The sequence below is a fragment of the Panicum virgatum genome, chromosome 3K, assembly GCF_016808335.1.
Source record: "Panicum virgatum strain AP13 chromosome 3K, P.virgatum_v5, whole genome shotgun sequence".
Taxonomy (NCBI): Eukaryota; Viridiplantae; Streptophyta; class Magnoliopsida; order Poales; family Poaceae; genus Panicum; species Panicum virgatum.
In genome coordinates, this window is record NC_053138.1 from 59858719 (window position 1) to 59882621 (window position 23903).

At 47.6% G+C, this 23903-nt stretch overlaps 2 protein-coding genes and 1 long non-coding RNA gene across 3 annotated transcripts; 1 reads left to right on the plus strand and 2 right to left on the minus strand.

The window, feature by feature from the left end:
- The first annotated feature begins 4205 nt into the window (after positions 1–4205).
- LOC120699988 lies at positions 4206–5135 on the plus strand. Its single transcript, XR_005685749.1, has 3 exons — positions 4206–4288; positions 4432–4753; positions 4851–5135. It is a non-coding gene; the product is annotated as an uncharacterized LOC120699988 (long non-coding RNA).
- A 7598-nt stretch (positions 5136–12733) lies between these two features.
- On the minus strand, positions 12734–14718 carry LOC120699989 (octanoyltransferase LIP2p, chloroplastic-like). The gene is made up of 4 exons (XM_039984113.1): positions 14421–14718; positions 13864–14128; positions 13435–13585; positions 12734–13296 (listed from the first exon to the last, which is right to left on the minus strand). The coding sequence occupies exons 1-4, from the start codon at positions 14582–14584 to the stop codon at positions 13010–13012; spliced, it is 867 nt and encodes a 288-aa protein (XP_039840047.1). The 5' UTR covers positions 14585–14718; the 3' UTR covers positions 12734–13009.
- Positions 14719–18723: 4005 nt separating this feature from the next.
- LOC120699990 (RING-H2 finger protein ATL65-like) lies at positions 18724–21122 on the minus strand. Its single transcript, XM_039984115.1, has one exon. The coding sequence runs from the start codon at positions 20609–20611 to the stop codon at positions 19328–19330; it is 1284 nt and encodes a 427-aa protein (XP_039840049.1). The 5' UTR covers positions 20612–21122; the 3' UTR covers positions 18724–19327.
- Positions 21123–23903: the final 2781 nt, after the last annotated feature.

Below are 23903 nucleotides of genomic sequence, written 5' to 3' on the forward strand. Positions count from 1 at the left end.
TATGGTCCCCATGCCACCAAGCACATAGCTGGAGTTCTTAATAATTTTGTTTGAGTTAACTATATCTGGTGCTTGACGTATATAGTCCTGATCTTTGTGGGGGGGAAAATGTGACAGAACCGTCAAATTAAAACTCTAATTAAGCATAATGGCCGTCATTTGAACACATCGGGCGCATTAGCTTAACGGCTTAATTTGGCGATCTTTTCTCAACCCACGGCCCGATCGAAACAACACCGGTAGTCCCACGCGAAGGAGGGCGCAGATGGTACAAGCACAACACAATACTTGAAATTATAACACAACGACGACGAAACGATAAACTTTACAAACTGAGTTCAAATACATGAGATTAATTTACAAAAATTTACAATAGAAGGTCTGAAGTTCGAAAACAAAAAGGTCCTACATCCATTCTAACTCCACTGGTTCAGCCTTTACACCACCGGTCAGACCGGTGCACTCCACCGGTCAGACCGGTGTGCATGGGCGTACTACGCCTCCACCGGTCAGACCGGTGTCCAAGACCGGTCGGACCGGTCCCAACAAAACTGACAGGGTGCACACCCTGCCCAACGGTGTGCATCCCGACAAACCTCTAACCTAGGGTTCTCGCTCCACCACCTCCCACCCCTCTGCATCTCTGCGGATAAATTTGACGCGGCAGGGGCAGAAATCGACGTCCTGGTGCCCTGTAACAAAAATTTGTGGCAACAAACCCTGAGTATTCTAATACTCAGTAAGGCTTACCCGACCAGTGGGTATACTTAGCCCACATATCTAGACATGCAAGGCCTTTGGCTGGTGGTTATTTTGCAGAAAAGCATCTAGGGTTGAATCCTTACTTACAATGTTTTAGCCACAGGTTCTATATAGAAAGACTCTCATCTAATGTTAGCACATCTACTCAATCATCTTGGAGCATTACAATAATGATTCAAAATAGTCGCATCATTTATCACTAACACTACTAAATTCTTTTCTACGAGGTGACAAAGAGATCAAGGCCCTCATAACCGCGAGACACGGCGAATCGATCCGATTTAACCTTGCAAGGTGGACCTAACCAACACGATGCGTATAAGCCCCGTCGGACCACACGCACCAACCCTTCCTCTCCCCGCCTCGAACTACAGGACCGCCCCACCATCATATGGTCAGCCGAGCTCAACATGAGACCACCAAAAGTAATACATGCAACCCCATTTCTCTGCGACTACTCGACTACCCCAGGAGGTGAGATGGAGTCCTGTACTTTCGAAGCAAGGCAGTACTAGGCTTACCGGTTTCGACTACCTCCTACTCCCGGCATGCGGTTAGTACAATTCAATCCCCGATCAGCACTGCCACAACGACCGGTCCTTAAACGACTCAGACGGGGCTAAGGCACCCAGAAACCCTGTCCTGCTGCCATCCCCAACATTCTCATCATTCCCCGTCCGGTCTCAATTTCCATATCAAAAATTCAATAATTCATGTACTGGAATATCAATATATATATCTTACATCTCGCGAGTAACCTGAAATTACTCGACTTCTAACATCCTATGTCTCGCGAGTGACAAGAGATCACTCGTCTTCTATCGGGAACCATTAAGCATAGCACTGCTATCGTCCTATACATGCTAGTATAACTCAGGGGAACCTAAGGATCATGCAACTAGGGTTCCAACCAATTCCTGAACCTACTGCACAAGTATTAGAAACATAAGTAGGTGTCATAAATTTAAAAGTAATAGGACATGCACCGGGGCTTGCCTTGTGCCTGCTGCTCAGTACTGGGGTTAGCCGGGCCTTGGGCCGGCTCCACGCGAACCTCCTGCTGTGGGGCTTGCCCCTGGGGCTCCGGTGGCTCCGCAACCACCGCGTATACGACCTCCTCTGCCGTGGTTGCTACACGTATGCAAATGCTTATGGCATGAGAATGCATGCATGATTTTATATAAAAAAAATACAAGTAACCAATACCCAAATAAATTTCCAACCAATTGTATCAACAACACCTACTTACCCCGGCTCAGCCCAGCCACACCGGTCAGACCGGTATACCCCACCGGTCTGGCCGGTCTGGCCTGTGTGCACCTCAAGTCCAAAAATCCAGAGTATCTGGACGTATAGTCGGAGTATCTGGACTCACAAGTCCGGAGAATCCGGACCTATACCCGGTATGTTTAAGTCACTATAAAACCATAGTATCCGGACAAATGGCCGGAGTCTCCGGGCCCCTACCGGTCAGACCGGTATCCCACACCGGTCAGACCGGTCCTACTTGACTTAGCCACGCTACACGCTACCGGTCAGACCGGTACCTCCGACCTGTCAGACCGGTCCTAGCCAGACCAGAACCTAGAAATCTTGGCGCGGCTAAAATCGCCCACAAACTCCAAATACCTTCTAGGCACTAGTTCCTGGGATCCATTAGAACGTTTTTGACCGAAGGAAACTACCTAAAACCTTCTAGAGCGAGAGATCGATCCAACTCCTAGATTTACCTTGAGTGAGTCCTTACCTCCCCACAATGACTTGATTCTATAGCATAAATTCTATCTAGGCCCTACCCTAAGATGCAAGCACAGGTTCATGCCCAAGGAAACTACCTAACTCTCCCTAGAACAAGAGATCAAATCAAACCACTAGCCATTACCTTGGGGTCCTTGCCTTAAGAGCTTGAATCCAAGCCAACCAAGGATGAAGCACTTGGAGAAGATGATTTTCCCCACCCGATTGAAGCTCCCTTGGCCTTGGATCAAAGAAGGATGGTTGGATTAGGGTCCTAGGGTTTGAGGTGAGAGTGGAGGAGGAAGAGAGCTCGGGCTCGGGCTGAGCACGGCTCTGGTGAGGGAAGGGAGTGGTTGGGGGAGAGAGAAGAGAGTGATTTAAATGATGTGGGGCCCAAAACCAACAGCTCGGTTTAGACCGGTCAGACCGGTCGCCCATACCGGTCAGACCGGTCCGGGCTGAACTGGCCCAGACTGCCAGAAAACTATCGGTTTGATCATTGGTCGCGAGATTTGGAGCTAATGACAGTGATTAATTCAATTAATTCATGGATTAATACATGAGTGTTACAGAAAAGCATATGGATGTTGCTTTGTATTTGCATAACTCTAGCAATTTAGTTTCTACAACTAAAAATAGCAGCTGATGTTTGTATTCTCTTATTGGGTGGACTCAAGACTGTAATTCTCTTAGATGGCAGGCAAATTCTTGTGATATTATTGTTAAATGAACATAGCAGGTGATATCACCTCATCTCTTTCCCTTTCTTTTGATTTGATGTCAATCTGATTAGTGTAAGTTGTCATGCTTGTTTGTTTCTAAGCATGACTCAATCTTTAGTGGCCATATGCAGTGATGATTAAATCAGTGGACTGATGGTTTCATGGTTCAATCAAATGATGATAATATTTTTGTGAGACCCCTAAGACCTGTTCTTTGTCTTGTTATGTTAACAAGACATGGTGGATAACTGGATTTGCTCTGATCATCAAATATCTTGTGATGTACTAGGCATGGTCCTTTTTTTTCTCTTTACTGGACTTCCTACCATGCCGTGATGCTCCAAGTTTACGATCATATGATGACTCATAAAATTTCTGAAACATGATGTTCTACCTGTTCCTTGTCTCAATCTCAACTTTCATGTACCATCTTATGCCTATGATGAAAATGTACAACTGTACATCTAAGTTGTTGCCTTTTTGTTGTGCCATCTTCTTTTCCGTGTGATAGTTTTGTTCCAGATCCTTACCTTACAAGGTATATGAACTGATGATGAAGATGTTGTGAGGTACTGGGCGCCAATTATTCTAACTTTTTCACTCTCTTTGTGCCCTTAGGCTCCAACATCATGATCAAATGATGATAATATTTTTCTGAGACCCCTAAGACCTCTTCTTTGTCTTGTTATGTTAACAAGTCATGGTGGATATACTCTGATGATCAAATATCTTGTGAGGTACTAGGCATGGTCCTTTTTTCCTGTTTACTGGACTTCCTACCATGCCGTGATGCTCCAAGTTTACGATCATATGATGACTCATAAAATTTCTGAAACATTATGTTCTACCTGTTCCTTGTCTCAATCACAACTTTCATGTACCATCTTATGCCTGCTTTTTTTATTGACAGGACCAAGCGGATGCATGATATGTGCAGAGTTAGCGCCTCTTCATATAGCACTTATAGTTTTTTAGTTTGAACAGTTCTATTCTACTTTATTCTTTCAGCTTCGATAGATCAGTCACCCTCCATCAGGAACAGGTGGATTGAGTCCAATCTTTTACTGGTAAGAAAATGAATTCCTGCATATATTTTTCTTGAATTTTGCAGATATATATAGTGGTTCTTTCATTTTGCAGTGATCAAGACATGCTTAATTCTTGAAACTGGATAGCTGCATGTATTAACCAGCTAATCTTTGCTTTTTAGGTCCCAGGTGAACTTGATAAACATATGGTCCATTGTGAAGGGATCTTGTTTTGCGGTAAGATAACTTCTATATTGTGCTATTTTTTTAATGCTCTGTGAGCAAATGCTCTTTGAACAGAGATAAGCTTGCTGATTGGATAAGATTAGCTGATGGACTGATAGATGCTTGTTTCAGATATCTGATTGTGTTTGTAATGGCTTCTTCACCTAGCTGTTTGCCTGTTCCAGTGGCCATTACAAAGAATTATGCTGAGTGTCATTTTTGGTTTTTGGAGTTGACAGAAGCCATGGCTCAAAATTTCAAGCTCCTGTGGCAATGCAGGTTAGCATATTTCCCTCCTATTCTTCTGTGTTTGAATTTTCTTTTTGTTTCTTAAGTCCTATACACATGATCAAATAACATGCTCTGAGGATTGCAGAATTACTGAATGGCAGATTATAGAATGCATGTGAGTGCTTGGTCCCAGCCTTTGGGACGTGTGGAATTCAATGGGGTAGGCGTAAGTGTCTTCCATTCTTGAGAAGCTCCATTCTAAAGGGTGAGCTGAAATTATCTATACTCAACCGAACATCCTTAATAGATATATTCTACTTCCTGTTGCTCGGTTCATCCTGAACGCCACCCGTGGCAAAACCATGGTCATTTCCTTTGAGAAATATTTATCTTGCTAGGCATCGATGATCTTCAGGCTTTTTGTAGCTTTATGTCTGTGTGTTTTTAAGGAAACAATGCCAATTAAAGTTTTAGACTTTAGAAACTTCCAGGAGTGCATTATAGGAATGAAAATTGAAAAATGAACATAAATGAATGCTTGTATAAAAATTTTATGAGGTGCATTGTATTGGTAATCACTGAATCGCCATTTATTTGGTGCTCTCTTGCACAGCGGCACAGCTCAGTTGTCATGATAATGAAAGACCCTAATCTCATTGACAATATTTTTATTTGCTCTGATTGCTAATTTTGTCTACAGCTTGATATGAAACTTTACTGATGGCACTGTCAGGGCTGGAGGTACATTACTGTTGGTCAGCTCTCCATCGCAAGAAAAAACATGCAGAGGTTAGTTCCATATTGGTCAGCACTGACAATATTTTTTTTGTTTCTGCATATTTCTTCCATGCATGTGATGTTAGTTCTATTTAATTTATCAACAAATCCCATTGACATCTAAATTAAAACACATTCAATATGTGGAATTGTATAGATGGATTTTTAAGAGAAGAGATGCAACCTATTTGCTCGAGCTCCTGGTCTTATTTTTTTTTGGAAGTTAGACTCCTGACCATCACAGCCCTGTATGCATTCTTTCTGAGTATAATTATATGATGCTGCACTTAAATATGTTTATTTTTTTAATCCGTAGCGTTAGCACGGGCCAACTTACTAGTATCTCCTTAATGCTCCCCCATGCAGCAGCCCTTTATGCCACAGGGAACAATCATTTCAAATGGGGATAAGTCAGTTGTGACGTTTAGTGCGACGCCCTGACAAGTTATATATCGAGGGAAGACCACATGAATCCCTATTGATGCAACTTTCTGATCCCCTGGTGAGAAAATGGAGAGGGCTTAGTATCAATCCCATAGTTAATTATAATAACTATTAGAAATAAAAAGTAACAAATGAAAAAAAGGAAACGATTGGAAACATGGTAATGGACTTTGAAATTTGTGGACGACAGCACATACCAACCCAAACACCAGTGAGGCCATCTACCCTCGATGCCTTGATAGAGAACGCGGAGTGCAGTGCACGGATGATCACTTCTTCAAGTGACCTTTGGTATAAATCAAGATACTTTCCGTGATAACACAGATTGAGGATTGGGTACATAACAAGCTAAAAAAAAGAAACGCCTGTAAGCAACACAGATATGCTGGGTTCATTCATAGTAATTGCAAAAGGTATGTTCAAATTCAGGATCTATCTACTATTAGGCTTGAACAGGGACCATATTTTTTTCCCCATGAAACACATCACCAAGGTTCAAGCACAAGAATACTATGAAGTGCAGTTGTGGACATCGGATAGAGATTAATAAAAAATACCTGTCCGGGGCCATGGTACGTGGCTTTCCCAGCACGGTCAACGCGATGAACATCGCAGGGAGGATTTTCCTTGTCGAAATGGAGGCATTCCTCGGTGGTGCCATTGCCCAGTGTGAAAACAGGCGGGTGCTGCAAAGCAATCAAGGTGTCCGAGTGATCCTCGCCTCTGCCCGCCAACCCTTTCCTTCTCGCGACAATGGACTCCTGCCAAGCCTGGGACTCCGCAAAAGGAACTATCTGCTGATGCAGATCGAAGCAGTCACACCTGTTTCAGTACAGGTAGCTTCATCAATCTGACACAACTAGATCGCGAAGCAGTTAGAACTGTTGAAGCCCTACCTCCTCCTGTCGACGGGGGTTGGTCGTGGCTGCAGCGCCGTTTCCCTCCAGTTGGCGGGTGTAGGGCCATGGCGGCCGCCAGCCGCCACTTGGCACAGGCTCCGTCCCCGCCGGGGGCGCGCCCAGGCGGAAGCTGCAGAGGTCGCGGGGGGCGAGGGGCAGTAGGATGCAGGGTTTACGTTATCACTGATACATGGTTTATCAGTGCCCTCCGGTATCGATAATCGATTGAAAATCGGTGAAATATCGCTAAAATCGACTGATAAGGAAGGTCAAATTCAAATATCGATAATCAATGATTTATCATTGATAATCGATGCAAATCGGTCGATTTATCGAAAATTCGGCTGAGAAATGTATTTAGCAGATGAAAAATAGAAATTTTTATAGTATTTTTATTTGGTTTGTTAAGTATGGTATTTTATAAGGTAAATTATACATACATACGTAGCTTACGATAGAATTGCATTAGAAATAAACATGTACATATATTTTGGACATAAATTGAATAAACTATAGATACATATTACACATATCCATGTTATGTATAATTATGCAAACCACACAAATAGTCATACACCAAATGAAATTGCACATAAATACAAAAAAGTACATAGTCCATACAAACCACATTGCCCATATTAGCATAAATTGACACAAGTTTTATGCAAATTGGTAACAGACTCATATGACCACATCCATAATTCATACAGAAAGGCACTTAAAACATCCATTTTTCATAAATGACACTTTTTTATAATAATTATGTAAACCAGTTAGACATAGTTTTTTTAGTATAAGCATACATATTATAGTCAACATTGAAGCCTATTGTATCCTAACTGATTTAACAACAAGTCAACATTGAAGTCTTTCTTCCCACCACTAATATTTAACACTAATCTACATTGCAAATTATCAGTATAACCATCCATTTGTAGCATAATATACAACAATATAGTAAATACCCCATGCATATTTGGTCAAGTTGGTGAAAGGAAATAGAAAATCAACCAAAATTGTTGAATATCAACTGATTTGCATTGATTATCGATGGATTTGCATCATTTATCAGGCTTTAGTATTGGAAACATTTTTTTGTCTAAGCAAACGGTGGTTGTTTTTAATATGTGACATCATTCTAGACTATAGAGAGGCTCTAGTTTTTTATAGAATTTTTTCCACACTAGTTATAAATTTCTTTGAATTTTTGAAATTTGGATTGAAATCCATCGAAAAATCAATTGAAAACCAATATCAGTCAACAGCGGTAACGGTAAATTTCACCGATAATCGCGATTATCGAGCGGTTTTGTATTCCATGGTAGGATGACGAGGCGGCCGGAATAGCCATGGCGCCGCGCGGCGTTGGATCACGCGCGAGGTATGGGACTCGCTCCTTCCGTGCTCCCTGCGCGCCGGCGAGCGGCGGCGGCGGCGGCGAGCGGCCGGCACCGAGGCGAGGAGGAAGGACACTTGGCGTCAAAAGACTCTTGCCGTCTTGCGGGGATTTGATCTTTTTTAAAAAAATATATATTTTTAATAATAAGAGAGTGGGCTCGATGTTGGGCTGCAGCCCATCTAAGCGATGGATTGAAAGGTGTGTCCTCCCTCTGATGATGATCGCAGGATCCTGAACTTTTGCTGCCAACCAATGTTAATGGCTGATCCAGTGATTACAGCCATTAATAACTAGAAAATAACTAGAATCATTTTAAGATACAAAGCTATTATTTTAAGTTAGCCTCAATGGTGATTTTATTTTTATTTTGCAGGTAGCTGCAATGGTGAAAATGATAGCCACACCACCATGTTGATCATGAGTTCTTGATGGTATAAAACCGTCTCAAACCGTTGCGTAGGAAAACAGAATGTCGTCTCTGTGAGAGGCTTCTTCCAACAAAAAAGGGACTACTTAAACGAATAACACTTTCGATTTAGACAGTGGATGATGCAAAACAACAATAGACACCATTTTACATTTTGAATGCCGGGTCGTATGGAAGAATTGGTAAATAAACTGTTGCTGTGACATCCCAGAGTTTTAAAATGCTAAGTAAGAAATATTAAATATGATATCATGCATAATCAACCAAGAAAATGGAATCGAATACATTTATGTGTGCATGCATGTGTATGTGTATAGATGCATAGGTCAGAAACCGTAAATAATTTTGTAAACCAATGCAAGTATACATATGAAATCGAATAGGCGTCTCTCTAAAATCATGTTAAATCAAAGTCTTGTTGAAGTCAAAGAGAGAAAATAAAAGTTTGAACATAAAATGACAAGTCCTTTGAACCGTAGTGTTCAAAGATTTAAATTATCTGTCAAATTTCAAAATAATCTGCTTTGAAAATAATTTCTAAAATATAGCTCAAATGAATTTTTGTCCAAAACCAAAGTTGTAGGTTTTCAAAAGACGAACAACTTTTGTGTTCAAAGATTTTCGAGTTGCTACACAAAAATGGGAGAAAAATGTGATTTCCGAAGCGTATACGATGTTTTCAAATGTACTAAAGTTTCAATTTTTATCTTTCAAACCAGTGTGCAAATGAAAGAGTGCCTAAAACGAAAGTTGTAGATCTCGAAATTTTGAACAACTTTCGTATTCAAAAGTTTTTCATTTAAGGCCATATAGAAGGAGAAAAATTGAGTTTGCAAAACGAATTTTGAACTTCGATCTAATTACAGCTATGCCATCACCTCCATCTCCCTTCTCTGTTCACGCCGTGACGGCGTTCGCCGCCGCCATCGGCCACGTGCCGCGCTCTTGCTGCGCCCCAGCCCTCTCCGCCCCGGTTCCTCCCTGAAACATCTCGACCTCGCCACGCGTCGCCGTCCACTGCGCGCACGTCGAGGTTGAACGCCGAACCGCCACGACGACGACGTGGCGTGCCGTGCGCCCCTTCTCCATCTCCCTGCGCCCTCGGTCCTCTCCTTCCTCTTGAGCTCGCGCAACGCACGTTCCCGACCTCCCTGTCCACTGCCTTCCCATCTCCGAGCCGAATCGAGCTCTCCCCGGCGCTTAGGGCCGCCGCCGCCAAGAGCCATGGCCGCCGTTTTTCCCTGCCCACTATCGAGCTCCCACCTCCGCCCTCCCACGGCTTCAATTGACCTCGGGAACGGCTTCACCTCGCCCCAACGGAGCTCCCAAGCCCAGCCAAGCCGCCTCCCCCTCGCCGGAGTGCCGCAGCCGCGGTACAGGACCGCCGGCGGCCGCCGGCGCCCGCGGACAGCCCGCCACAGGCCACCCCAGCCCCCACCGAGACCATCTACAGGTGCGGCTCGAACTCCTCTCTATTTTCCCCAACCTAGCCCCCACCTCCGGTGCCTCTCCTCGCCGGAAAACGGCCGCCCGACCCTCCCCTGTTCTGTCCAGTTCCGGCAAGGAACTCCCGTGAGAAGAAACAGAAATCCAGGGGCCTAGATGCAAAAGTTCGTTTCCTTTTTCTTTTGTTTTCAAAAACAGCAAACTTGTAAATTCCATATAAAATCGTAAAAAAATCAGAAAAATGCAAACTAAAATGTTTTGGAATCCTTAGATCAAAAACTACAACTTTTGTTACAGTCACATGTTCATATTATGCTTCTATTTTAATCTAGGATAAAGATTAGATTAAATAGCACACAAATGTATCTCCTGTTGTAGTCATGAACTAAGGCTAATTTTTGGACAGTGTGCTACACCATAGATTAGTAGATTAATGTAAAAATTTGAGAACATTTTGCCAAATCTAACTATAGGTTTCATTAGATTTTGGTTTATGCCTATGTTAAATAGAATTAAATCCACAGGGTTCTATACTAGTTTTATTGAGCTGAAATTTTTACAGAAGCCTTAATTTAGTTTCTATATGCTATAGAAAAATTTTGGGAATTTTTAGTAATGTATAACTAGTTCTTTTGATTTATTCATGAATAAATTTTGTAAACAAAAAACCCTAGTTTCCTTCATTAGAAAAATCTCATATTTTTACTAGAGCTTGGTTTTCAGTACATGAACATGCCTGTAAAATTTTAGCCACTGAAACTAAGTAGTTTACTCTGTAGATTTGTAGTTAGATAAATGCCTAGAAAAAGAATCTTAATTCTCATGCTTGCTGTGTAGCTCTTTTAATCCTGAAAACTCTACCACAAGCTCATCTTAAGGAATCTAACCTACTGGTCAAATTTCATTACCAGCATTTATCTTCCCTAGCCGGGAGAATTATTTTTGGGGTTGAAATGTTTTTCTGTATTTATATAAAAGAAAAGCAACACACCCAGCACTTTTATGAGTTAATATAGATAAAATTACTACTCTATAAATGACTGCCCAGGAAATATTAATTAAGAAGTTTTACATCCAAGTCACTTTATGTTAGACTACAACTTTATCGTGAAGGAAAAATAATAACATCGACATTGTTGAGCAACTCGAAACTGTGCATTCATACATATGCATTGCTGCATTTCATTTAGGTACGATAGATGAACCACGTGAAGAATGTGACGATTGAAGTCGAGCCAGAAGACGGTGAATGGTGGACACATCCAGAAGATGGATGGATGGATCCCGATGTGTATGACCGAAGGAAGATGTGCACCGAGCAATTGTTCTCTAACTAACATTGACCTAGTGTTATTCCCAGGCAAGCCCCGGAGCATGTCCTATCTATTTTAAATTTATGCAACTTATTATTGTTTCTATCTACTTGCGTATTTAAGTTTACAGGAGTTGCTTGGAACCTTAACTGCATAATCCTAGGTACTTATGCTTGAACACTAGTATGTGTAGGTCGTTAGTGGCTAGGCTAATGGTTCGGTAGAAGTCGAGTGATTTCCTGTCACTCGCGAGAATTATAGAAATTGAATGTTTACTACATGCTGCAACTATAAAGCTCACGGGCAGGGTTGTGGTACTTGTGATACCCCGTCTGTTTAGTGATAATGGATAAGGCCGCAGTGTGTGGTAGTGGTGGTTAAGCTTTTGAACGTACTAACCACATGCCGAGAAATATGGTAATCGGTAAGCTTAAGTACTGGATTGAACAGCAGCCGGAACATACCTTCCCACCGTCTTTGAACGTTGTTTCTCATGCGGCCACATGCGGGTGCAAGAAGGCTTACGACCCGGCGCCGTACTGTGGCGTGGATTCTTGTAGTCGAGGGCGGTGGGCCTGTTCCGTGCAGCGGGAATTGAAGGGAAAAGTCGCGTGGGCGAAGCGAGACGTCGATTCTCATGCGTGTGTGTTAGGTCTGCCTAGCCAGGTTAACAAATTCGATTCGAATCGTCCGCTTCTCACGGTTTGGGACTGCTTAACCCTTTTGCCACATAGAGTAAGAAGTGAAAGATGATGATAATGAATATGGTTGATTGGATGATGAAAGATAATTGTTTTCCACCATGTATGCTATTGGATAGATGCTCACATAGAATGGTTAATTGAACTAGAATTTGGAAGCTAAAATATGAAATTAAGGATCTACTATTTACTGCTTTTCGGCAAAACAAACCCCTCCAGCCAAAAGCCTTACATGTCTAGATAAAGGGCTAAATATACCCTTAGTCGGGTAAGCCTTGCTGAGTATTAGTATACTCAGCTTTACTTGTGGCTTTGTTTTTCAAGTGGTACATCTGAGGATGTGGCTGACGTCATGAGCGGGCTTTATCATGACGTCTTGTTTCGTCGCTAGACTATCGTTCGTTTTTCGTCAAATTTGAACTCTGTTGTTCTTTTATAAATTCAAACTCGGTTTGTAATAATAACAATTAGTTTCATACTCTGTACTGTAAAATTTGTGGAATGTTGCATTCTCTGAACTGCTTTGTCGATCCTGTTTCAAGTGGTTTAATCGGGATTTTACCCGACAGCACTGCCAGATTACTCTGTTTTAAGTGCGTGTTAACCCTGGCTGCCGTCTCAATGATGATTAGCGCACTTAAGCCAAATTAATTTAGGCGGGACTGCCACAGTTACTTACAGCAAACGAGCACTACATGATGCTATAAACACCAAAGACCATCAAGAGGGAGGCGCCGAATAAACCCAATCCAGAAACACCCTGCACCTGAATGGATGTGCTACTGCTATACAGAGCGGACTGCAGCAAATACGGCAAAATTCATCTCAAACAGCTGCGGTAGCCATACCGCCTCCAAAATGAAACGTCATGCTGTAGGCTGAGAATGAGAATGTTGTCTCACTGAAAACTGCAATGAGGGCTGATATCTAAACTGAGTTGGAAAAGCTCAGCAAACTCTTCCATCAAGGAGTTATATGCTATATCCATCAGTAACCTGTCGTCGATTTCTTTTCCACCGGATTCCTTTTGTAGTATGGCCTTAATGCTCCCAACACCGCGATCCTTTATGCCGCACGGATCAATCAGTTTGAAGGGGGCTAAGTCAGTTGTGACATTTAGTGCTAGACCATGGTAAACTATCATCCGGGTGCCACGAATCCCTATCGCTGCAACTTTTTGATCCCCTGTAGAGGAAATGGAGAGGATTCATTAGAGATCCAATGGTACAATTGATTTTACAAGCGTTATAGGATTTCAATGAATGATGGGAAAAAATGGAAACTTGGTAAGGTACTTGAAATTTTTCAAAGGATAGTTCATACCAACCCAAACACCTGTGAGGCCTTCTACTCTTGATGCCCTGATAGAGAATGCGGATTTCAGTGCACGGATGATCACTTCTTCAAGTGACCTAAAGTACCAATGAAGATCCTCTCTGTGGTACCGCAAATTGAGAATCGGGTACATAACAAGCTAAGGGAACAAAGAAATGAGTGTAAGAAGCGGCAGATATAGCACACCCACTCATGGTAGCTGCAAAAATATATTTTTCGTACTAAAGACTGAATATGAATATGCAACATGAAGAGGTGAGTTGCATTCTGACTTTCAGAATGAGTGAATAACCAATCCTGAGTTTATATATACTACTATCTATAACTAAATAGCAATCAGAATTAAGAAGTGACTAATCAGTAAATAGAGCATCTAGATATGCAGCAGCACTGAAAACATAGCTGATAACTAAATACCTGTCCAGGGCCATGATACGTCACTTCCCCACCACGGTCAATCTGATGGACCTCAAAGGGAGCATCTTCCTTGTTGAAATGGAGGTATTCCTCGTTGCTATCAGAGCCCAACGTATAAACCGGTGGGTGTTGTAAAGCAATCAAGGTGTCGGAGTGATCCTCGCCGCTGGCCAGCAACCCGATCCTCCTCTTAACAATGGACTTCTGCCAAGCGAAAGCCTCCGCGTAAGGAACTATCTGGTGATGGAGGTCGAAGCACTCGCACCTGCTCAGCACAGCCAACATCATCACCACGGCCGACAGAGTGGAAGGAGCGAAATTCATGAGCAGCTAACAATGGTCCTGCGGAAATCTGAATACCGAAGAGCGACTGCGCAATCACTCGTGCATTGACCAATCTAAAGGTGCATCTGTTAACAAGACCATCAGATGCGCGCACTGCACCACGGAACGGCGCATTCGACCGGCGGCGGCACAAAGACCAAGAGGAAATCGAACGAACCGGCTAAACCGGCGAGCGGCTGTCACGGGAGGAGGGGTTATCCGCGCGGGCGTACCTCCTCCGGCCTGCCGCGTCGGGGCGGGTCCGCATCGGCGCGGCGGCAGGCCCGCTGGCTGCCGCGAGGCGCAGGGTTCCCCTCCGGGGGCGCGCCGAGGCGGCGGCGGCTGGAGCGAACGGCGCGGCGCGGTGGTGGCAGGAGGTTGACGGCCGGAGGGCCATGGCTGGCGCCCCCCTCCGTCGCAGGCTCTGGAGGCACGCGGGAGGCGCGGGAGGATTCGCCCCCCCTTTGTACGCTCGCCGGCGCGCGGTGGCGGCGGAGGCACCGAGGCGACGATGAATTGGGTCGCGATGCGGAAGGAAGCTAGTCAGTGTATCTTTAAGTCTTAACCCAACAAGCGGCCCAGTCTAAGTCTATAACGGCCCACTAGTTGAGCTCCGCTCTTCTGCTGCTCAAAAAGCTGGCTAGGGTTCTAAAAAAAAGTGGCGAGGGCTTTTCCTTCCCTTCCTACCCAGTGCACATGGCTGAATTTGTACTGCTATGGGAGAAGGTGCAAGAGGTGCATTTTACAGATAATCCTGACCAGATAGTTTGGAAACGGACAGCCAATGGTCTGTATTCCTCTAAGTCGATTTTTTTTTGCGGGTCCTCTAAGTCGATTTATGATGTACAATTTATTGGAGCCTACGGCACTTTTAACAGCTCAGCGATTTGGAAGGCCAAGGTTACTAGTGCAAGCGAAGCTACAAACTACAGACAACTTGTTGCTGAAATCATAATTACAAAGGTAAAGAGTTTAAAATCAATCTTTACACCCCAACAGGATCCAATGATCGAAGATATCTGTTAGACTAATAGGAACTCTTGGCAGCAAGCTATCACAATATGATAGTGGAGGCCGGTTTCCCCTCATCTAAAAACAAAAGACTAATAGGAACTCTATCCCACCCCAAAGCTTCTTTGAAACTGGCACAAACAAAGTGAGCCATCGCACACTAGAAGAAAACATGGTCTACAGTTCTGGTGAGTTGCAGATATTGCAGTTAACATCACCCTTCTATTTTTTTTGCCTTTAAAGCTACCCCGTATGTAATCTCCCCTAGATGGCTAGCCACAAAAAGATTTTAAGTTTTAAAGACAGTTTAGAATGCGAGAGCCTCTCCATTCTTTTATTGATCACACCCCTATTAGAGAGGAAGCATACATCAAACTGGTAGAATAACAGCCTGACTTCTCCAAACAGCATTTTCATAAAAAGTTGATTCAGTAATTTGCAATCTAACAAACATTTTAGAAGACTCGGCATTTTGATTTCTATATTTTTAGGTCGCGATGCGGAGGAAGGAGGAGGGAAGAACATGGGCCGTAGTCGTTACAAGAGGCCGGCCAGCCCACAATCGACATGCATGAAGGCCCGGTCACATAAAACTAAAGATGAACATTTCGGCCCGGTCCGGTGCATGAAAAAAACAAAACCACCCCTTGAGTTAGGACTTAGGGTTTAAGGTTCTGAATTTCTTTCGAGCGCGAGGGTGGAAGCTCTAATAGTGAGGCACATATTCTTGCTAAAAATGTTTGTAATATAATATGGCAACTGGGAGACATGTTTGGCTCCTTGGATGTCTAGAAATGATGCATGTACCTCAAAATATTATCAAGTAGTGAATGAGAGCCTACCTTCCTTATAAAACAGACGTGCTAGAATTACCGTGTGCCGACTTGCATCTAGGGGTGGTAAAGGGTCCAATTGAACTAGAAAATCTAAGGACTGGATTCTAAAAAAGCTGGGCTCTAATTTTATACAATTTTAAGATTTTATTGAGCTATGAAGAGATCACTAGAGCTATGACCTATTACCACCCCTACATGCAACTGTCTCTGTTGTGCTGGTACAAGCCGAGACTTGCCTGCCGGCATGCGAACGAGCCGAGCATAACAGGGGCGGGGAGTGTGAAAGCATCAGTGTTTTGACCCTGATCTGTTTTGACCCGAAGCCGAGCCAGGGCACTAGGGCAGGACGGAGGGACGGGGGCGGGCCAGGGCCTGGAGGTGGGACTGTGGGAGTGGGACGAGATGGGCTAGCAGCCCAGGCTGTGTGCGGACGCAGGGCCGCCGCTTTAAGCGACACCCAATTTACGCCGCCCCGCGCTTGGCGCTCCCCCACTTCCTAGGTGCCCAGATCACACACGCTTCACTGCGGGGGTGTTTAGTTGGTGAAAATTTTTGTCCAAGTGTCACGTCAATAGTTTGACCCGATGTCGGGAGGGCTTTTCGGACACTAATTAAAAAATTAATATCAGAACTCACTTGGAAACCGCGAGACGAATCTTTTGAGGCCTTTGACCGCATCATTAACAAATGCGGGTACTGTAGCACTTATGGCTAATCATGCACTAATTAGGCTTAAAAGATTCGTCTCGTCGTGTACATCCAAACTGTGTAATTAATTTTGTTATTTAGTTACATCTAGTGCTTCATACATGTGTTTAAAGGGGAGGTGAAAATTTTTGGGTAAAAATTTTTGGAACTAATCTGCCTCTCGCGGTCTCGCCTCTGCTCTGCTCTGCTGATGCTCGCCTCCTCGGTTCACACCAGCCCGTGCCGTGCCCGCCGGGGAGAACAGAAAGTCCAAGTGCTACGGAAATTACGTGCTTACTTCCATGGGTAGGTACCTCTTGATTTTTTTATTAGTCTTTGGTTCTCCTCTATGCCGAATCCTAAAGATCTGAATCTTTTGTTCGGGAAAAAAACTGAAGATTTGAATCTTGGTGGTCGTTTCATTTTCTTCTTCGAAAAACAAAATGCCCGATGTACCAACAAGAGGTGCGACGAGTAGTAGAGATGACTTGCAACGAGCTGTAGCCTCCGATGACCATGGTAACGACGCTTTCACATTTCCGTCGGCTAGATAGTAGTAAATACTTCGAGAAGCATGATAAGTAGTCAAAACACGAACGGTAAGGTAGTTAACATTGTTGCAATTTACTTAGGGCACGTACAACGCGTCGTAGTCATCCGTCGACATGCAAGGATTTTTTGCAAAACACCCCTACGCGAGCTGCAGTTAACCCTCGGCCGCCGACTCGTTCGTCTACGACCCAAGGATTTTTTGCAAAACACCCCTACGCGAGCTGCAGTTAACCCTCGGCCGTCGACTCGTTCGTCTACGACCCGTTCGCGTGCTCCCAGGCAAGTCGACAAGGAGATCCGCCGTTGTACGATGCGCTGCGGGAGACGGTGGGAGGCACAAGATCTGCTGCACCATATATACGATCTGAACCAACACCCCTTCCACGCACGTGACTGCTGCAAACCACACGTGCCTTCTTCCCGGCGAGGTTCCGGCCACCATGATACATCCCCTTGTGCAAGTAAGAGATAAAACGGAACCCTCTTGTTATCCTCTTTCTTTTCCCCAAATTTGAAGTCCTCTCATACCCTAAATCATCGGCAATTTGACTCGCAGTGACATTCTGTCCGCCAGCAATGGAGGAGACCACCAACACCTTCTCCCTTGCAAGATTCCGATCACCATGATGCATCCCAGTGCAAGTAAGAGATAAAACGGAACCGTCTTGTCCTCCTCTTTCTTTTCCCCCCCCCAAATTCCAAGTTCTCTCATGCCCTAAATCATCGGTAATTTGACTCGTTGTGACCTTCTGTCCGCCAGCCATAGCGGAGACCATCAGCGCCTTCTCGCCTACAAGATTCCGATCACCATGATGCATCCCAGCGCAAGTAAGAGATAAAACGGAACACTCTCATCGTCCTCTTTTTTCCCCCCCAAATTTCAAGCTCTCTCATACGCTAAATCATCAGCAATTTGACTCGTAGTGACCTTCTGTCCGCCAGTCATGGAGGAGCAAGTTTTATTGTGAGTCATGCGAATTATTTAAATGCATGTGTTGTGCATTCACTTATATATGCAATAAAATATCAACAAGAATCAAGTATGCATTAGATCACCATAATTTCCGTGTCAAAAGATGAATTAAACACTTTACAGACAGCTAAACAGATAAAATATTGTACAAACTGTCTGTTCAAGTTGTCTGTTTGTGTTAAAAAGACGACAATTGTCTATACTGTTATACTTTCTACTCACTTACCGAGACATGCATGAGCTCGTCGTGCGTGCGTGAAAAAAATGTCCAATGTATCAGAGATTGGAATTCCTTTTAGGCTGTGTTTAGTTTGCGAAAAAAAGTTTGAGTTTTTGTATTGCAGCACATTTTGTTATTATTTGACTTAATATCCAATCATGAAGTAATTAAACTTAAAAAATTAATTCATCTTGTATAAAACAATTATACTATACAATTAGTTATTTTTTAACTGTATTTAATAGCTGCTCCATGCATATTCTAAAAATTTGATGTGATAAATATTATAAAAAAATTTGGGAACTACACACAGCCTTACTAAATTATTACAGCAAGCTAGTAGTAATTAATAACACCACTGAGCAGGGACACAGTTCGGAACACACAAGACAGCACACAGACGGTCCATCAGACCAATGGAACCGGGATCATCCTCCGTTCCCTCCGATGAGCCGGACCGTCCGGCGAGAAAACGACGGCTCCGGTCAACCGCCGGACGCCGCCGTCGTTTTCTGATCGGACGGCCTTCCACCACCATCACCATGGACACGCGCTTGGTCAAGTAGTCAGACGGCTGTGGCCGGAGGAGACGGGGACAAAGGAAGGAGCCAAAATTTCAAAGTTGAAACCGGCGGCAAGCCGAGGCAGTGGCACTGTTGCCTGCTGCGGGAAGCGACACGGCTCGCTCTGGGCGCGCGTCCTCCCGCCATTAAAACCTTGGCAGGCAGGGCCTCGCATTTACTCGTGCCAATGTGCCATTACTGCCCCGCCCCCGCCCCCACGCGGGCGCCAGGCCCACCGCGCCACCGAGATCCGCTCACCACCGCGGCGCGGTCGCGTCACCGCCGGCGGCGGGCGGGGTCAGCGGCTGAGCCGGTCCGGCGAGAGCAGCGCCTCGGGGTCCCCGCACCGAAGCCGGCTGGACGCGGCGGCCGCGCGGCCCCGCCTCGCCGCGGCCAGGATCGAGGGCGGCTCCGACGCCAGCGACATGAAGAACCCGCTCCCGGCCCCGCCGTGGCCGCGGCGGCGGGAGAAGGGGGAGGACTTGCCCGCCGCGGAGCGGTACGAGCGGAAGGAGAAGACGCGGGCGGCGGCCGCGGAGCCCCCGCCCCCGCCGCCGAACGGGGACGGCCAGCGCTTGCTCCAGAAGCTGCGGCCGCGGGAGGTGGCGCCGTCGCCGCCGGCGGCGGCGGCGGAGGAGACGCGGTAGCGCCAGGGAGGGGAGGCCGTGGACGCGGCCTCCACGGCGAGGCTGCGCTCGAAGCCGAAGGAGTAGGAGCGCTTGAGCAGCAGCAAGTCCCTGGCGCCGCGGAGCTGGTCCGGGCTGGCCGGCGCGATATCGGGCTGCGCGGCGGCGTCGGGCGGGACCGGGTGGAAGAAGAGGAGGTCGTCGAGGCTGGGCCGCACCCGCCGCGCGGCGCGGTGGAGCGGCGACGCGACGGGCGGCGGGAGCGCGACGGCGGCGCGGCAGAGCGGGCAGGAGGCGTGCGCGCGGAGCCAGACGTCGATGCAGTCGGCGTGGAAGGCGTGCGCGCACAGCGGCAGCGCGCGGAGCTCGTCGCCGTCCTCGAACTCGAGCAGGCACACGGCGCACTCCCTGGACGCCCCCGACCCCCGCGCGGCGGCCGCGAGGTACTGCGCCGAGGGCAGCGACTTGATGGCGGCGACGTCGAGGCCGCAGTAGGGGGAGAAGGTGTGGTAGTAGTTGTCGTAGGTGGTGAAGGACCCGAAGGAGCCGTCCCCGCCGCCGCCGCCGCGCGCGGAGGACGGCGAGTAGCCGCCGCCCGGGGCCATGAGCAGCCGCAGCCGGCGCCGGCGCCACCGCCGCCGCGCCGCGCGGAACACCCGGCTCACCAGGCGCGCGTACAGCACCACCAGCAGCGCCGCGCCCACCACCGCCAGCATCGCGATGAGCGGCGGGCTCAGGCTCCCGCCCGCCCGCTTCCCGCCGCCCGCGACCGGCGCCAGCGCGGATTGCTCCGGCGCAGGACCTGGACCGGGACCCGGCGAAGGGCCCGGGGAGGGCACGAACGCCGCCGCGTAGGGAGAAGGCGGCGAATGGCTGGCGGCGTCGCGAGAGGGGGACGGCGCGGGCGCGGGCGCGGGCGCCGGGGACGGGGGCCGCGGCCGGCGGGGCGGGCGCATGGTGGTCCGCGGCGGTGCCTGCCTGCCTGCCTTCCTGTGGGCGTGTCGGTGCGGCGGCGTTCAGGTTCAGTGCGCGGGAGGCAGAGGCGGCGAGCACATGGCGCGGCGGCAGGAGCTGCGGCTGCTGCTAGTGGGAGTGAGGAAGCAGCTGCGCGGCATGATGCGTGCGGCCGAGTGCATAGCCATTGGCCATCACTTGCTGTCGCTGGTCACGCTCGAGGAGGACAGGACACTAGTTGGTGGGCCGATTTATTACGGGTCGCCGATCCCATTACTTCCACCCGTCCAGTGCTCCAGCTGGTCGTTTCCTCACCGGCGAGCTGAGCTGAGCTGAGGTCCCCAGCGCCGGCGCCCCGGCCACCGAAGAAGGCCGCCTGGCTGCGCCTGCTTGGCACGCTCGCCGCCGCCGCTCTCCGGCTCGAGCTCCTTTTCCGACCTCCCCGGCGAAAGGCGAGTAAATTCCTTCTATGCCACCGAAAAATATAACTCATCTCTTATGTGCCATTGAAAAATAGCTCATCACTTATATGCCATTATGCCATTAGTTTTAATTTTTCATCCCTTGTATGCCATTCCGTTACTAACGGCGTTAGTTGGGTCGTTTGCTGCCGTCTCCGTCTCGCCGTCGTCTCCTCTTCATGGACTTCCCTCCTCGCGCCGGCGCCGGACGAAGGGAGCAGGGAGGGGGTCGCGCGGGCGAGCTGCGCCCTGGCCGTGGTGACAGCGCGCGGGAGAACAGGGCCTCGCCGCAGCCGGCCTCCGCGCGCCAGGAGAGATGGGGCGGTGCGGCTCGCCGGCACCTAGGCCACCGGACGCCGCCGTGCCAAGCCCCGACCGCCGTGCGCAGGGGAGGGAGGGAGGGAGCAGGGGGCCCGGCGCAGAGAGGGAGGCCCGCTCGACTCCGCTGCCTGCAGCCGCGCTCCGCCTGCCGCTGCCATGGCCGCCGCCGCCCGCGGGCCTCCCCGTCGTCGTCGCGCAGGTGCACGAGGGCCCGGACGTGAGCCTCCGCGTCACCGCCCGCTCACCGCGCCGCCGGCTCGCTAGCTCGCCGTGCCCGCCCCGCGCACGCGCTGCCTCCCTCTGCGGCCCGGCTCGCCGCAGCTCCTCGTGCGGGCCAGCGAGCAGGGACCGGCCGGGGAGGGAGCCCACGCAGCGCCGCCCACGCCCGCGCCGCCTGCCCGAAGCTCACCCGCCCGAGGAAGACGAAGACGACGTGCGCGTGCGCGGGCAGGGCCGCGGCCGCGGCGACGGCGTCGGGGGGCTAGGCGTCGCGCGGCCGCCACAGCAGGCATGGGCGCACGAGCATGACCGCGGGGTGGCGTGCAGGAGCAACGCGCGGAGGTCGTGGCCGGCGGCGGCGAGGAGGAGCGGCCCCTGGCCGGTGGCGGCGAGTACCTCCACGCCCTCGGCTTCGTGTACCGCGACCTCAAGCCGGAGAACGTCCTGCTCCAGGGCGACGGCGAGCTCCAAGGACTGCGTGGGTCTTCGAGCTGCGGGACCTCGTCGGGCGGCTCCTCGAGCGCGACCCGCGCCGCCGCATGGGCGCCGTCGAGATCAAGTGCCACCCGTTCTTCGTGGGCGTGGACTGGGCGCTGATACGGTGCGTGGCGTCCCCCTGGTGTCGGACAAGGAGTCCCCCGCGGGCGTGGACAGGAAGGCGGCGAAGCTCGGGAGCTAGAGCAGCATGGGCAGCAACTGCAGCAGCAAGAAGCGCAAGAGCAGCAGCGTCAGGCACAACTAATGGCTGAAACTGACGGAATGGCACAGAAGGGATGAAAAATTAGAAATAATGGCATTGGAGGGATGACTATATTTTCAATGGCACGTAAGGGATTGGTCTAATTTTGCGATGGCACACAGGGAATTAACTCTGCTAAAGGCGACGGCGAGAACTCGCGCTCCAGTTATGTTTCTGTCATTCTACATCATGGACAATCTAATCGGACAGAAAATATGCCTGCACGGTGAGCTCTGGCTCCCTAATGATTGAACACTGGAAATGATTTCAGTCCTGGATCTGACCTTCAAGGCTGCGATTTCTAACTGTATAGTAATATACTAATATGGATCATGGATTTTTTGTATGCACAATTTAAAATTCCAAATTTCAAAACTATTACATGCATGGAGTATTAAATATAGATGAAATAAAAAAAACTAATTGTACAGTTCGTTTGTAAATTGCGAGACTAATCTAATGAATCTAATTAGTTCGTGATTAGACACTAAATTGCTACAATAAATATATGCTAATGACGAACTAATTAGATTCGTCTCGTAGTTTATTCTGTAATTAGTTTTATGATTAGTCTATGTTTGATACTTCAAATGTAAAAAGATTCTCTTTTAAAGATTTTACGGGAGTCATCTAAACAATGCCAAGTCGAGCCTTGGCTAATGGCTATGCGCAATGATGGCGTGAATGGTTTCCCTGTCAAGACATCCAACTATTTCATCATGAGCAAATATAGTTAGGAGGGAAGTATCATTGCATGAAAATATGCTCCAACAACACCTAACATACCAGATTTGGAGAGCACGGGCGTTATTTTTTTAAATTTTTTTTTGTCATATCAACGTTGCCATGCAAAAGTAGCATATTCGTGCAAAATCGCCGTGTCACGGGAATTGAAAACATTCCCAGCTTCCTCTGCATCAGCCGCTCCATGTGCGGTGCATTCTGCGATCTGAACTCGACCGGGGATCGAAGCTTGGAGTGAAACCTGCAGAACACTATTCTTCTTAATCTTGGTCCCTGACAGAAAAGTGTCTCAGGTTTGCACTCATCAGGCCATTGGCGTCTCCCTTTTGGTAAGAACTGAGAATCAGGATAGTGGGAGATATCGATCAGTGCCCTAGGTAGCTAACTCTGCTTTGCAATGTTCTTTGTGCTCCACAATTCCAGTGTCCCTACATTATTACATTCCTTGCTCTCGTTTCTGACCTTTTGGCATGCGGACACATGAAGGCAATATTCCAGTCTCGAACCAATTCCTTGCTCAATCTTTATCGGCAAGCGCCATGAACAATCTGATAGAGAGTTTAACAATCGATCTAGGGGAAGATCAGATGCTCCGAGTTCAGTCCGAAATTAAAGGTCCATGTTTGTCAAATTGGATAGTTTAGAATTCCTTCATTCAGTTTCTGCACTTGGAGGTTGGAACACAGAACTTTAGTATCATCTAGTTCATAGGAAAAAGGATGTTACAATTGTATCGGCATTTTTAACTGATATCAGAGTTCAGAATTATCCCCTTTGGATAGTTCGAATCGCTCTTTGCAAAGGGGATAA